Here is a 14,359-nt window from a genome sequence, read left to right as displayed (position 1 = left end):
GAGGGAAACCCTCACAAGAACATAATTGGAGAAAATATGTCAGGCTCGAGATTTAATATAAAGCTATAATTATTAAGGCCGTGTGTGGGGAGAAGCATTGATAAATGAACAAATAAAGGGCCCCAAATTATTCATCATTTTTACGGTCACTTGATTTCCATTCCAGTCTTTCCCACCCACAGTCCTAGAACTGCTGGCTGTCAGCGTACAAAAAAGAGCATCGTCTCTCATTGTACACCATACTCAAACTTAAAGTGGCAGATACATCTAAATACAAATGGAAAACTATAAAGCTTCTAGAAGAAAATATCGACACACATGTGTATTCCACACCTGGACTTATTATTCATTTTCTTTTCGATCTAAAAATAAGTGGAACTATAGACAGTAGATTTGTCCTTGTCCTTGTATGCCATGTCCTGTATATTCTAGGCTCATGGGAATTGGTAAAAACATTGAGGAAAGTGAGCCAAGGTGGCGTACTGTTGGAGAAGAGAAATAAAGATATGGAAAGTGGAAAAGAGAATGAACCCCATGTTTTTGGAGCTGGTGGTGACGATGTGACTCAGAATATTAAAGACAGATGTAGATAAATAAATAGATGACTCAACAGATACATCCACAGATTGATACCCACAGAGACAGATGCATTCATCGATACTTAGATAAATACCTCGTAGGCGTAGGCGCAGGCACAGGCGAATCTGTAATAAAGAAATTAGTAGGCGATCGGCGCACCTACCGTCCAGAAGTCCGTTTAAGGCCACCACACTTCTGGCTGGCTTGTTTCATAGCTGACTAATGCACATGACAAGAAATATTTAGGAACAGTGTTTTGGTCTTTTTCTAAATTACCTTCCAATTTTAAAATCACTTGTAACGAGTTAAAAAAGTTAAAGACACAGAGAGACACCTTTTACGAGATAAGAGGACTTAATTATTTTGAAAATGTTATAAATGAGAGCTTACCTGTGCAGGTTATTTCGGGATCCCATCTTCCATTTATGCAGATTGAATTTTTTTGTTTTGATTGTCCTTTACATGAGTATCTTACGTTCATATTAAGGTCGTAAGTAATCTTATGGGAGAGGTATGCCACATTTAAAATTGATCTTGGTAATTTACACTTCACAAGCTCAGTTACAGCTATAAAATGAAAATATTCTCTGAAAACACTGATTATAAGAATTCAAGTAACTAATACAAAAAGCACCAGCGATTGAGTCAATAGTCTAATGAAATTAGAATGTATGCCTATGAATTCCCCCAACAAAGCCATTCCTGATCACACGGCATGAGATGGGCTATTATGTATGGACATAGGCTTAGGTCCCATCTTGAAATTTCAGAGAAAATATCCATCGTAAACACATTTTGCCCTTCGGGGATTGCAAGAGCATAGAGGTACACTTTTTGGATGGTCCGTGCAGAGATGAGTCATCACACGACTAAACTTGGTCCCATTGGAAATCTGTGCAAATGTTCACATCCATTTGTTTCTCTACCTTATATTTAATCCACAATCTTAAAATGCTAAAATAAAAACAATTATCTGCGAAAACAGAATATATGAAGTTACCAGTTAATGATATGTTTTCAATAAGGTTAATGTAAGATAAAGATCAAAGTGGATCTAAGCTGTAATATATGATATGTGAAACTTTAAGCAGAACTTTTGCATGACCACCAAATACAGGAGAAGATGGATGTTAAAGTCATGAGCTATTTTGTATACATACTCTTAGAATCCTTGAGAAGCTATTTTATGCACCAGATCATCCTATAATCCCATAACAAATTTTTGCTGGCTCCACTATGTGTTACAGGCAGACGACAGAAGTTTTTTCATATAGCTACATGTTTCGAAAATTCGATGCAGATGAAAATCCTTCTTTAATTTGCTGAAATGTCAGTGCAGGTCCTAGGTAGTATTTTTAAATAAGACTTTAAGAAAATAAACCTCTTGTGAAGAATGAAAAGCTAGGCTAGAGAGAGGTACAAAAGAAACACTGAGGAAGAAATTTTGGCCATATATATAAGTAAACTTAGTTACACACAAATCAAGATAAACAATGCTAATATCAGAATGGATCCATAAAATTCTATTGCTAGCTTCTGTTTTTCCTCTGTAGACACCTATCGAACAACAAACAGATGTTTCGACTCACTGTAAATTACGACCTAACATTTTTAAGAATATCTGTAAATTTCAAAAAAATTTATATATATATATGTTTGCAAATACAGTTTTTTACAATGCAAATATTGAATTTTATTGAATGCCAATTTGAAAGTGCGTTCTCACCCACACACTGAGGAGGTCGGGTCCACACTCCCCTGACACACGTTGCCGATCTCCGTCCACTCATTGCAAATGTTTCCGTGCAGTTGAACTCGACCGACTCTCCATGACGATAGGGAGGGGCAGACGACACCGCATAGCCATTGGTGACTTCTGGCACAGTGTCGCAGGTGCTGTCCTCCTCTGGAAAATGTCACAGACACATGTGCATCTCTCAAACACAACTTACGTGATTATATGAATATAAACGCAGTGTTGGCTTAAGTCTAAGTGTTAAGCTTCCGGACACGTTACCAACACAGAGGGGCAAGTCGGTCCATTCGCCATCCACGCACTGAATGCGGTTGGAGCCCTTCATCAGAAAGCGAGGGCTGCAGACATATTCCACCACTTCGCCGTGCGCATATTCTTCCCTAGGTGCGTTTTTAGCTTCCCCATTGAGGAGCGAAGGACGTGGGCCACAAGCCCGGACTTCCCCTGTGGTAGAAATACTGCGTAATCGACGGTGAAATTCTTTAATTTGCAACTTAATATATCCAGGAAAACGAAGGTTTTTTGCCTTTATTTATTATCTAACTTATTATAGCATTTTTTTTTTTTTTTTTAGGCGAGGCAACCCTTGTTTGACCTCACAGGTTGCAAGGACCTTGTCAGTTTACAATCCCTTATTTTTTATTTTTTATGCCTACAGCTCCTGGTCTTCCTAGGTGGTCTCGCATCCAAGTACTAACCCGGCCCGACCCTGTTAACTTCCGAGATCAGACACTGGGCTTGTTCAGGGTGGTGTGGCCATAGACTACTGTACGCTCTTAACCCAAGGAGGAAGAATGGTGTTTACCCTTGATTTGTACTCCCAGTTTTATTACTTATATGAACCCCTTGATTGGGAAGTATATTTAAGCCCAGAAAACATGTTCAATATTATAGGTATTTTTAAAAATACACACAAACCGATTAACAAATATGTTTGTGCAAACGACAGTGATATTTATATTCCACCGAAACATTTATCAAAACATTTTGAAAATATACCACCACTGGAGGCAAACGAACATTTGATCCATGTTTTAACTTCGATTAAGTCATTCATGTGGTTGAACTGACTGTTAGCTGCATGAATATCCTTTAGACACACTCAGTGAAACCTGAGGTGAGGCCCATGCTGATCAAAATTTCCAATCTTAATGGTACAATGATAGGCCGAAATCGATGACAAGTCTGTCCATCAGTAGACACAATGTATGTATCCACGGTCCCTCCCGACACATATTTCAAAAAGCGATTGAAGATAAATTTCCTGTGTAACAAAATCTGAGGTGTCTGGTGCCCAATGCATATCTCTGGCTTCATGCACCAGACACACAGGAAGCCAACGAACAGAGGAAACCAGTGTGATAACTTAAATTCAAAATCTCGATTCAGCAACTCTCAGATACTCACCTTTACATGTAGGAGGACTAGGGGACCACCCAAAGTGGTAGCACTGCACTGAGTCAGTCCCGACAATTTTAAGTCTCCTTCTGCAGGAGAATTTCAACACGTCTCCGACCTTATATTTGTCTTTCCTGGGCTCAGCAATTACATTTGGTTCTATATTGGGAACTCCGCATTCTTTTTCTATAGAAAAGGTCAAATAATTTAATGAGAATATATCGGTAATCATTGCCAAAGTGAATTTTCTATGCGCTGTGTAAAAGTGAGGTGCTGGGTGTTGCATATCCAGAGAGTCATCAGATAAATCTTCTTTAAAAAACATCATCTATTAGGTTTTAGATATCCTTTAAATTCACATGGGACTCATCGAATAGCTATATATGTGTCCTGAAATTTTATTATAAAGTCAAGTTGCTTATGACAGTGAATCTGATTCTGATTTTATTACTGACATTTATAAAATTTAATACTGCATTTTTTTGTATTATCAAAATATAAAACTATTCTCTCATATTATAAAAACACTAATGATGCCGTTTTTACAGTGCATACTTAAATAAAAATTGGTATTTTTCTTTGATATAAATGAGGAACCAGAACATATGAGAGGCATTTCTAGTATATTTCAGTTGATAAACATTAAGTCACTGAATTGATATTTTGTAAGTGAATAAATCAGACTGAAACATAAGACAAGATAAAGAAATATGTTCAAGATCACGTAGGTACACAAATTCTAGGTATCCTGAATATTTATATAATATACAACTATCTCTTCTTATTACATCTATAATTTTTATTGGCTGTTATAAAACAAAACATGATTCCCTTCAGTGCATAGATTCCTCTAGCGACACTCTGAACATCCTGGTTCCTGACACAGCCAACTCCTTGAAAGGCTTAAGCCCATGTGCTGCTTTGAATTTCTAATCATCTCTCATTCTCAGGTTCTGTGTAGGTTCCGCTCTGACTGCTCCATCCCGACCTTTTCTGTTACAGTTCCTGTCGGCTTCTCTGTAGCCCAAACTGCCACATTTTTGCAGTCTTCTAACTGACATAGCAATGGAATTAGAAGCATTCGCTACTGTAACATCATCATCATCATCATCATCATCATCATCATCATCATGTGATTAGATTACAGTATCCTTGAGATGATTTTTCGGCAGTTAGTGTAGCAAGAACTTTATATGGAAAATTTAGTGGAATAACCAAAACATTCATTTGAAATATTAGCACATTTGTAAATAGTGACACATTTTACATAGGAGAAAAAATGAGCAAAGCTTCAGATGGGCTTGGCTGTGGCCCTACGCTGCACGCTGAGCCAGTCATGGACTAGAACCAGAGCCCGTCCGGGCTCCCCCACAGGACTCCCTGCGAACCCAGCTATTATACTTCCTTCCCCTTTTCTCTCCACATCTATGACGACACTGATTCTGACTTTTCCCTTCCGATTCTCTGAGTCCTCCCTTTGTTCTCTGCGTGCCTCCCGTTCGTCTTCTGTCTGACGTCTCCATGTGGGATTGCTCTGGAGCTCGGTCCTGAGCTCTCTTCTTTTTCATTCTGTATGCTTTCCCAGTGCGAGGCCATCCTTTGCATGGTGATAACTTCACCTGTCTATCTCCTGGCTAGACTCATGGATGCGCCTCGGTAGTTGACCATCCAGTGCTGATGGCCCATGGGCAGCGAAACCATCACGTGTCCAAGTCAAACCTGAGCTGTTCCTCACGGCCTCATTTCTCCTGTCCGCTCCGCCTTACAAAAACTAACAGGTGAGTGCCTTGATTATTACTGTCCCACACCCAACATTTAGTAATATTATTGGTGATTTCTACCACCAAAAGAGATCCCAAATCTGCCCCCTGCTCTGCGTCTCCTCACCATTGGCCTAGACAACCTCCACCTCAAGTTCTCCCATCGCTTGAATAGACTCAGCTCACCCTGAGATTTGCCAGTATTGTTTTGTTTTCAAATCTTTGCACACATACTATTTGTTCCCTTGACTTGGCCATACTATATCCACTAGTTTTCCACAGATTGACGTTCTATTTCTGACCCAGGAACATAGACAGCTGATTGGCAGACATACAAGATACTCATGTAATGGCCCACAAAACTTGTCCAAGTCAAAACTAAAGAGCTTCTCAGGACCTGCAGAAATGAACACTCACAGTGGGAAGTGAGTGTTAAGTTCTGCAGAAACTCGGGAGCAAAGTAGCTAAGGACATTGTAAAAAAAATTTAGGATTTTGGTAATGAGTGCCCAGTTTTACAAAATATAATAGTCTGCATTTAGAAAAACTAAAAAAGGATGCTCTCTCACAAATCTATCATGTGTATGGACCATAGAAAACTCAGCCTTGATGGACTGGGATAAACAGATGATCATCCTGAGCTTCAAAACAGCCTCTCCTCCCTGTTTGCATTAGATGGTTTCAATCATTGTTCCTTTTCAGGGACTCTACGTAGCTCAGATTTGTTTAGAAAAATAAAATGCTTGAAACGAATTCTGGTAATTTTGGTAATCCTAAACAAAAAGAATACCTGAGGAGAAGTACTCACCACGACACGTGGGTGTGTCAGACCAACCATCGGTCCCACATTGTATGCTACCACTGGTGCGTCCATCTCCATTCTCATATCCATCATGGCATTCATAGACCAAGTTGTCATTGACCTTAAACCACGTGGCATCACCTGTGGCTCTGGCATTCTCAAATATTGGCATGTCACAAGACTCTAATGCATAATAGAATTGAGGATGTCATTGCTAATATTATTGAAAGTACCATCTAATTGAGTAAGGAAAAATCTCTATCAATTAGAATGTACTGAGAAATTACACGATATAAAAAAAAAAAAAAAAACCTGGACTACCAGTAATGAATCACTTTCTTAAAATAGTTACTCAAATTTGAAATAATGTTTATGTAAAGCTGATTCCTTATTACTTAACACTCTAAAAAACTTATTTTAAGAACATTTTTCTCTATGCAATTATAGTTATGCATTTATTCCATGCTAGCAATTAAATAGGCCGTTATAGATGTCGTAATTTTTTTAGAAAAGCAGAGAAGCATTTCATGAATTCAGATGCCAAACTTATTAGCAGTTGTCACACATGTGCCAGAGAAAAAGGCATCAGTTGCACAAAAAGAGTGATTTTCAACGAGAGTGAATTTTTAACATTCTTAAAATTCTACTCTAGAACTTAATCTTAAGGTTTACATGCTAAATTTTCCAACTATTTTCATAATGGCTGTGTATTCATTTATACTTATCAAGATTGAATATAGAGGTATTTCTACATTTATATTTATTGTAAGAAAATAAAATGTCAAACGATAGTCTCAATTTATACTAACGCTAAACTTATGTGATGTTAATAAAAGTTTCAATAATTTATCTCAATTTTTATAATATGGTATGTAGCTGGCTAGCATAAAGCTTTAAAAAATAAAGCAAAACTAAACTAGTAAAAATAAGAACAATAGAGACCTTTTCTCTTCCCTAATAAGAGTGTTATAATGAATAACTGATCACAATTTAATATAAAATGAGTTTTATGTGGGGGTAACCATTAGCATTTTTTTCTTTGGCTAGTGCTCTTCGTAAGTATAAAAATTGAAAAACAAAAGAAATGAAAACAACAGAAATGGATAATTTACATATTCACTTCACGTAAACTGAATCAAAAATCTCACTGCATGGCTTTGGGATAAATAAGATACACTGAGCAAATTATCTTAGAAGATCTTAAAAAAAAACGAGGGAATTGGGAAAAAGGTCAGCACAGCGGAATCTGGTGCCACAACAAGTCGTTCAGGCAGGTTTTCTAAAGGAAGTGACTTTTCAGAAGGGGACATACCCTACAGTATCAAACACAAAGTACACAGGTTAAGTTATCCCAAAATTATGCACTATGAACCTGTATCTTCACTTAAAAACATAATTTTTATGTCTCGAAAGGAACCCACTGACGTAACAGTTTGACCACCTAAAAACAAGTACCACAGGAAAGGAGCCTCAGCTAAAAAGAAGTGAGTTTAAACCAGAATACACGAATAGCTCCCTAACGAGTTTCTAAATCATGGGATGTTCCACAGTGGAGAGAAATGGAGAGAAAGATAGACTGACATTCTCATCTCAAAAAGTAATAAAAAAAAAAAAAATATATATATATATATATATATATATATATGTTTTTTTCTCAAGATGCTTCTAGTTATTCTTCCAATGTAACCACCTCAGCCCACCTCTCCCCCAAAAGAATTTGCTACAGTAAGCTTCTGGACCACGGCCACCAGCGTCACGGACGCCAACGGCGCGAATGACTTACTAATGCATCTGGGTCGAGCTGACCACCCACTCTGCAGACACCTAATCGAGCCAGTTGTCTGACCATCTTCTGTTACGTATCCGTCTTTGCATTTGTATCGTGCTTCTTTACCGACGGGATATGTAGACTCTGATTCAGACACGAATCCATTCTGAATTTCTAGATCCGATTTTGAACATGTCTCTAGAAGGGAGCGAGCACGACGAAAAGATAAACATGTGTCAGCAAACATTTCCGGAAGGACGCGAATGATATTAACAGCATGAAAAGATGAGTCATTTGTAAATGAAAACCGAGAAAAACTTAATTATCTAAGGTCTTGTATCAGAGAAAATAAACTACGAGTTTCCAAAGATACTAAGTGAAGGTAATTTAGTAAACTTTTTTGGGGGGTACGAAACAAGATTTAAAATACTCAGAGTCTCTTCTGAGAAGTGTGTAGAAACCTCTGCGTTTCGTGGGTCTCGACCTGTAGCTTGCCAGAACCCAGCTAGTGGGCCTTTCCCTGTGACTTGTTTTAACTACGGCTAAGGAATGATCTTATACGTTCTCACCACAGGCCAAAAAACTGGTCACTGTGTGAGGCGACGGATGTGGTAGTTAGCTTGATCATGGTGATTATTTCACAATGCAAACAGACGTCAAAATAGCAAGCTGTACCCCATAAACACATGCAGTTCCTATTTGCCAATGATACCACATTAAATCAGAAAAAACAAATTTCAAAATATAAAAGTTATGAGCAGAAATTACATGATAACAAACATTAGAGAAAACATATCTAGTTAAAAGATGATTCACTGAAAAAATTGAATAAATTTGATAAACATCAAACAAAAATAATCAAGAGACTTCTGGCCATAAGCAGTGAGGAAACTGAGCTAAAACATGGAATCGGCCTCGGGGGGCTTCCATCATGGAGCACTGGGAAACGGTCGATGGCCAGCTAGATTCCAAAGAGATGGTGGCAAATGATGTGAGCTCTACTCTTAAAGTGGCTTTATTTGGGGGGGGAATTTTTCCAGACTATAACACAGGAAGAGAAAACCCAAGCAGAAAGCGTCAGTCATGTTGAGTAGAAGAACCAACGGTCAAGGTTCTCATCACTAGAAGTTGAACTTAGAGAACCAGAGAAGAAGAAACAGGAGAATGGAAGACTGTACGGTCTGCACGGCAAACCCCGGATTCCTGGGTCGAGTACGCCACATGCTGGGGTAGGTCAAAACGAGGGAACGGGTAAGGGACGACTGCCGGGCGGAGGAGTTCCAGGGAACGGGGAGGTCGCAGATGTCCAGAGCATGCATAAATTCCATCGGTCAGGAGGGGAGGACCTCTTCAAACACAGTCATTCAGCACAGGGACCAGACGAGGCCTCATGCTGCTCCCAGACTAAGGGCTCCCCAAACCAGCATTAGTGATATTGAAAGACAAGGCTCGAGTGGACCTGATTGACCCGTGACAACCTTAGCCTTCCCAAAGAAAAAAGCCCTTGAAGCCACCATGCCCAAGACCCAGGGTGCGCTGTAGGGCAGGGGTCACTCAGGCACGGGAACCTGTTCCTCTCGGCCTCATCATCGCGTCCCGTTGCGTGCCATTAGATCTGGTCACTGCGCTGCGCGCAGAGGCCCCTCTGCTGGCTTCCTGGGCTCCCACAGATGCTCACACCCGTGGTGATGGTCAAAACTGGTGTTCTTTATGCAGAAGACAATGGAAAGCCCTCCTGTGCCATGAGGCTGATGATGCCACTTTACGATTATAGGCGTCCACTTTGAGGTTCTTGTATTGGTTTTCCTTCACGAGTGTTATCAATAGGCTCATTTATTTTCTCTAAATATATATCAAAAAACATTGTGTGTGTACTCACAAACGCTAGGGAAAACGAAAGCTAATAGGTCCATTGGCAGAAGAAAAGTTGATGTCAACATCGCGCCACAGTAATAGGTGAGTTTGTCGATGAATGTTAGAAAATCACACACGGACTGGGACGTCAGACCAGTTTACTTACTAACACGGATGCACTTGGGAGGGGGGGACCAGCCGTTCTCCGTGCAGGTCAGTGACGTCTGCCCATTTTGGAGAGTGAAGCCAGCATAGCACTTGACTACTACTGAGTCACCCTGTATGTATTTTGCTTCACGAGATGGAGAATAGCCATTTTCCAAATAATTGTAAATACATTGTCCTAAGAAACAGAAAATGATCATTAAACAACCCATACATTTGGTCAAAACAGCAAATTAAAAATTATCTTCACAACATTTAAATTGGAATGAATAAACATTCAAAAAAAATACAGCGCTTCAGAAAAACTACAGCTACTACTCAATGTTCTTTAAGAAAGAAAAGTCAATATTTGATATCATTCACCTGTAGTATTTATCATTTAAATACGTGTGAATGATACAGGTGTTCTCGCACAGTATTCTGAGCTCTCGTGCTTTTTAATGAAATGCTCCTCAGACAAGGAAGGACCTCCATCGCCTGTTATGCCCATAGGACTCGCCCTTGACGTCACTTTTGTCACACAGGCGTAGCTGTGCACATGAGTGATTGTTTCTCTCCACTCTGAGATACGTAGACGTGCACCGTTACGAAGGGGTTTGCTTACTGTGGCAGGGCACGGCTGGGGACCATCCATCCCGTCCACAAGTGATGTAGTCCCAAGAGCGTCGTGAATGAGTCACAAAGCCGGAAGCACAGGAATAGGAATAATATTTTCCTATAGCTACTGGAAAGTATGGTCTATAATTTTCATGATGTAGGCGTCCATGTTTTATTTCCGGAAAATCACAGGGCTTAACTTGCAATTAAAACAAACAAACAAAAAAAGTGAGAATAATGTTTCGCCTTAATATCAAACGAGAGATACGCTGTTGATTGGTGAATTACACTCTCTCATTAACATAATTACACTCATCGCATTAGGGTTTCTAGGACAAGGAAAGTGATGAATTCAGATGGTAGAAATAAGACCTGTTTGTGCTCATTTCGCAGTAGGTAAAAACACCGAGTTCTTGTGTGACACGCTCGAACGTAACGGAATGTTGTATGTTGATTTGACTTCAATAAACTGATTAATCAACACATGACCGTTTTGCACATGACTGTCACGCACGAGCCGCCTGTCTCATGGTGATAAGGCCACCCTCTCTGGTCACACATGAAAATCCACTCGGCCTTTGGCCTTGAACATGCCTGGGCGTAAACGCCGGCATTCCTCCCCGATGTTTATGTTCCGCTATCACAATCACATCATTTAGTTGTGACATCACAATTATATTAGTGAGAGGAATAGATAATTACACACACGTACATGTTTAACATTGAATAGCCAAAAATGGGTTTCTCACTTTCGACGATATGGTTTTTCCCGACTTGTCATTGGCTGCTTTATAAAAGGAAAGAAACCTCGAAAATCTCTGATTTCGCTTGACATATGGCAAACTTTTGGACCTTCCAGGTCCCCATTTTTGCGTGTTTCAGAGAAAGTGATTTCAGAGGTAAGAAGCAGGTCAAGATGCGCCCGGGACTTACAGCCGCATCGTGGAGGGGGCTCCCAGCCGGTTGTCGTGCACTTGGCCGTGGTTCCTCGGCTCGCAGGATAAAAGCCATTTTTGCACCAGTATGTGACTTCGTCCTCGAGTCTGTATGTGGTGCTTTTAGGACTGTAGTCACCATTTGCAATGCGTAGAGGATCACATGTCGTTTCTGTAAAAGGATGTGCGGATGACGCAGTAATCACGACATTCCCATGAGAACGCCAAAGACAGGAAAATAAAGGAAGTGGGTGTTGAGATTCTGTCCTTACACCACGGCCAGTGGTGTTAGGTGAGCCCGGCTTCAGCTAAAAAGAAGTGAATTTACACCAGAATCCACGAATGGCTCCCTAACGAGTTTCCAAATCATGGGATGTTCCACAGTGGAGAGGAATGGAGAGAAAGATAGACTGACATTCTCATCTCAAAAAGTAATAAAATATATATATATATGTTTTTTCTCAAGATGCTTCTAGTTATTCTTCCAACGTAACCACCTCAGCCCACCTCTCCCCCAAAAGAATTTGCTACAGTAAGCTTCTGGACCACGGCCACCAGCGTCACGGACGCCAACGGCGCGAATGACTTACTAATGCATCTGGGTTGAGCTGACCACCCACTCTGCAGACACCTAATCGAGCCAGTTGTCTGACCATCTTCTGTTACGTATCCGTCTTTGCATTTGTATCGTGCTTCTTTACCGACGGGATATGTAGACTCTGATTCAGACACGAATCCATTCTGAATTTCTAGATCCGATTTTGAACATGTCTCTAGAAGGGAGCGAGCACGACGAAAAGATAAACATGTGTCAGCAAACATTTCCGGAAGGACGCGAATGATATTAACAGCATGAAAAGATGAGTCATTTGTAAATGAAAACCGAGAAAACTTAATTATCTAAGGTCTTGTATCAGAGAAAATAAACTACGAGTTTCCAAAGATACTAAGTGAAGGTAATTTAGTAAACTTTTTTGGGGGGTACGAAACAAGATTTAAAATACTCAGAGTCTCTTCTGAGAAGTGTGTAGAAACCTCTGCGTTTCGTGGGTCTCGACCTGTAGCTTGCCAGAACCCAGCTAGTGGGCCTTTCCCTGTGACTTGTTTTAACTACGGCTAAGGAATGATCTTACACGTTCTCACCACAGGCCAAAAAACTGGTCACTGTGTGAGGCGACGGATGTGGTAGTTAGCTTGATCATGGTGATTATTTCACAATGCAGTTCCTATTTGTCAATGATACCCCATTAAAGTCAGAAAAAACGAATTTCAAATATAAAAATTATGAGCCACGATTACATAGCAACAAACACTAGAGACAACATATCTAGTTAAAAGATGATTCACTGAAAAAATTGAATAAATTTGATAAATAACAATCAAGAATAATAAAGAGACTTCTGGCCATAAGCAGTGAGGAAACTGAGCTAAAACATGGAATCGGCCTCGGGGGGCTTCCATCAGGGGGCACTGGGAAACGGTCAGTGCCCAGCTAGATTCCAGAGAGATAGTGGCAAATGATGTGAGCTCTACTCTTAAAGCGGCTTTATTGGGGGGGGGGGATTTTTCCAGACTATAACACAGGAAGAGAAAACCCAAGCAGAAAGCGTCAGTCATGTTGAGTAGAAGAACCAACGGTCAAGGTTCTCATCACTAGAAGTTGAACTCAGAGAACCAGAGAAGAAGAAACAGGAGAATGGAAGACTCTACGGTCTACACGGCAAACCCCGGATTCCTGGGTCGAGTACGCCACATGCTGGGGTAGGTCAAAACGAGGGAACGGGTAAGGGATGACTGCCGGGCGGAGGAGTTCCAGGGAACGGGGAGGTCGCAGATGTCCAGAGCACGCATAAATTCCATCGGTCAGGAGGGGAGGACCTCTTCAAACACAGTCATTCAGCACAGGGACCAGACGAGGCCTCATGCTGCTCCCAGACTAAGGGCTCCCCAAACCAGCATTAGTGATATTGAAAGACAAGGCTCGAGTGGACCTGATTGACCCGTGACAACCTTAGCCTTCCCAAAGAAAAAAGCCCTTGAAGCCACCATGCCCAAGACCCAGGGTGCGCTGTAGGGCAGGGGTCACTCAGGCACGGGAACCTGTTCCTCTCGGCCTCATCATCGCGTCCCGTTGCGTGCCATTAGATCTGGTCACTGCGCTGCGCGCAGAGGCCCCTCTGCTGGCTTCCTGGGCTCCCACAGATGCTCACACCCGTGGTGATGGTCAAAACCGGTGTTCTTTATGCAGAAGACAATGGAAAGCCCTCCTGTGCCATGAGGCTGATGATGCCACTTTACGATTATAGGCGTCCACTTTGAGGTTCTTTTACTGGTTTTCCTTCACGAGTGTTATCAATAGGCTCATTTATTTTCTCTAAATATATATCCAAAAACATTGTGTGTGTACTCACAAACGCTAGGGAAAACGAAAGCTAATAGGTCCATTGGCAGAAGAAAAGTTGATGTCAATATCGTGCCACAGTAATAGGTGAGTTTGTCAATGAATATTAGAAAATCACACACGGACTGGGACGTCAGACCAGTTTACTTACTAACACGGATGCACTTGGGAGGGGGGGACCAGCCGTTCTCCGTGCAGGTCAGTGACGTCTGCCCATTTTGGAGAGTGAAGCCAGCATAGCACTTGACTACTATCGAGTCACCCTGTATGTATTTTGCTTCACGAGATGGAGAATAGCCATTTTCCAAATAATTGTAAATACATTGTCCTAAGAAACAGAAAATG

General features: G+C 40.8%; 2 protein-coding genes across 4 annotated transcripts in view; both read right to left on the bottom strand.

The window, feature by feature from the left end:
• Nucleotides 1–1,658: 1,658 nt before the first annotated feature.
• LOC118613337 (complement factor H-like) lies at nt 1,659–11,983 on the bottom strand. The gene is made up of 9 exons (XM_036235364.1): nt 11,969–11,983; nt 11,612–11,921; nt 10,686–10,877; nt 10,083–10,259; nt 8,078–8,260; nt 6,301–6,477; nt 3,743–3,919; nt 2,597–2,779; nt 1,659–2,485 (listed from the first exon to the last, which is right to left on the bottom strand). The coding sequence occupies exons 1-9, from the start codon at nt 11,981–11,983 to the stop codon at nt 2,220–2,222; spliced, it is 1,680 nt and encodes a 559-aa protein (XP_036091257.1). The 3' UTR covers nt 1,659–2,219.
• Nucleotides 11,941–14,359, bottom strand: part of LOC107520817 (complement factor H-related protein 3-like) — a 31,206-nt gene continuing 28,787 nt past the window's right edge. Inside the window, exons 3-4 of one of the 3 annotated variants that reach the window (XM_036235477.1) lie at nt 14,166–14,342; nt 11,941–12,386 (exon numbers count right to left, since the gene is read on the bottom strand). In XM_036235477.1, coding sequence (XP_036091370.1) covers nt 12,112–12,386; nt 14,166–14,342 — 452 coding nt within the window. In that variant the 3' untranslated portion in view covers nt 11,941–12,111. The remainder of the gene's footprint in view (nt 12,387–14,165; nt 14,343–14,359) is intronic. The other 2 variants (XM_016165005.2, XM_036235476.1) reach the window with 2 other exon arrangements.

The sequence above is a fragment of the Rousettus aegyptiacus genome, unplaced genomic scaffold, assembly GCF_014176215.1.
Source record: "Rousettus aegyptiacus isolate mRouAeg1 unplaced genomic scaffold, mRouAeg1.p scaffold_m13_p_18, whole genome shotgun sequence".
NCBI classification, from domain to species: Eukaryota; Metazoa; Chordata; class Mammalia; order Chiroptera; family Pteropodidae; genus Rousettus; species Rousettus aegyptiacus.
The sequence above is the reverse complement of the archived record's forward strand: the minus strand, read 5'-3'. Positions and strand labels throughout refer to the sequence as shown.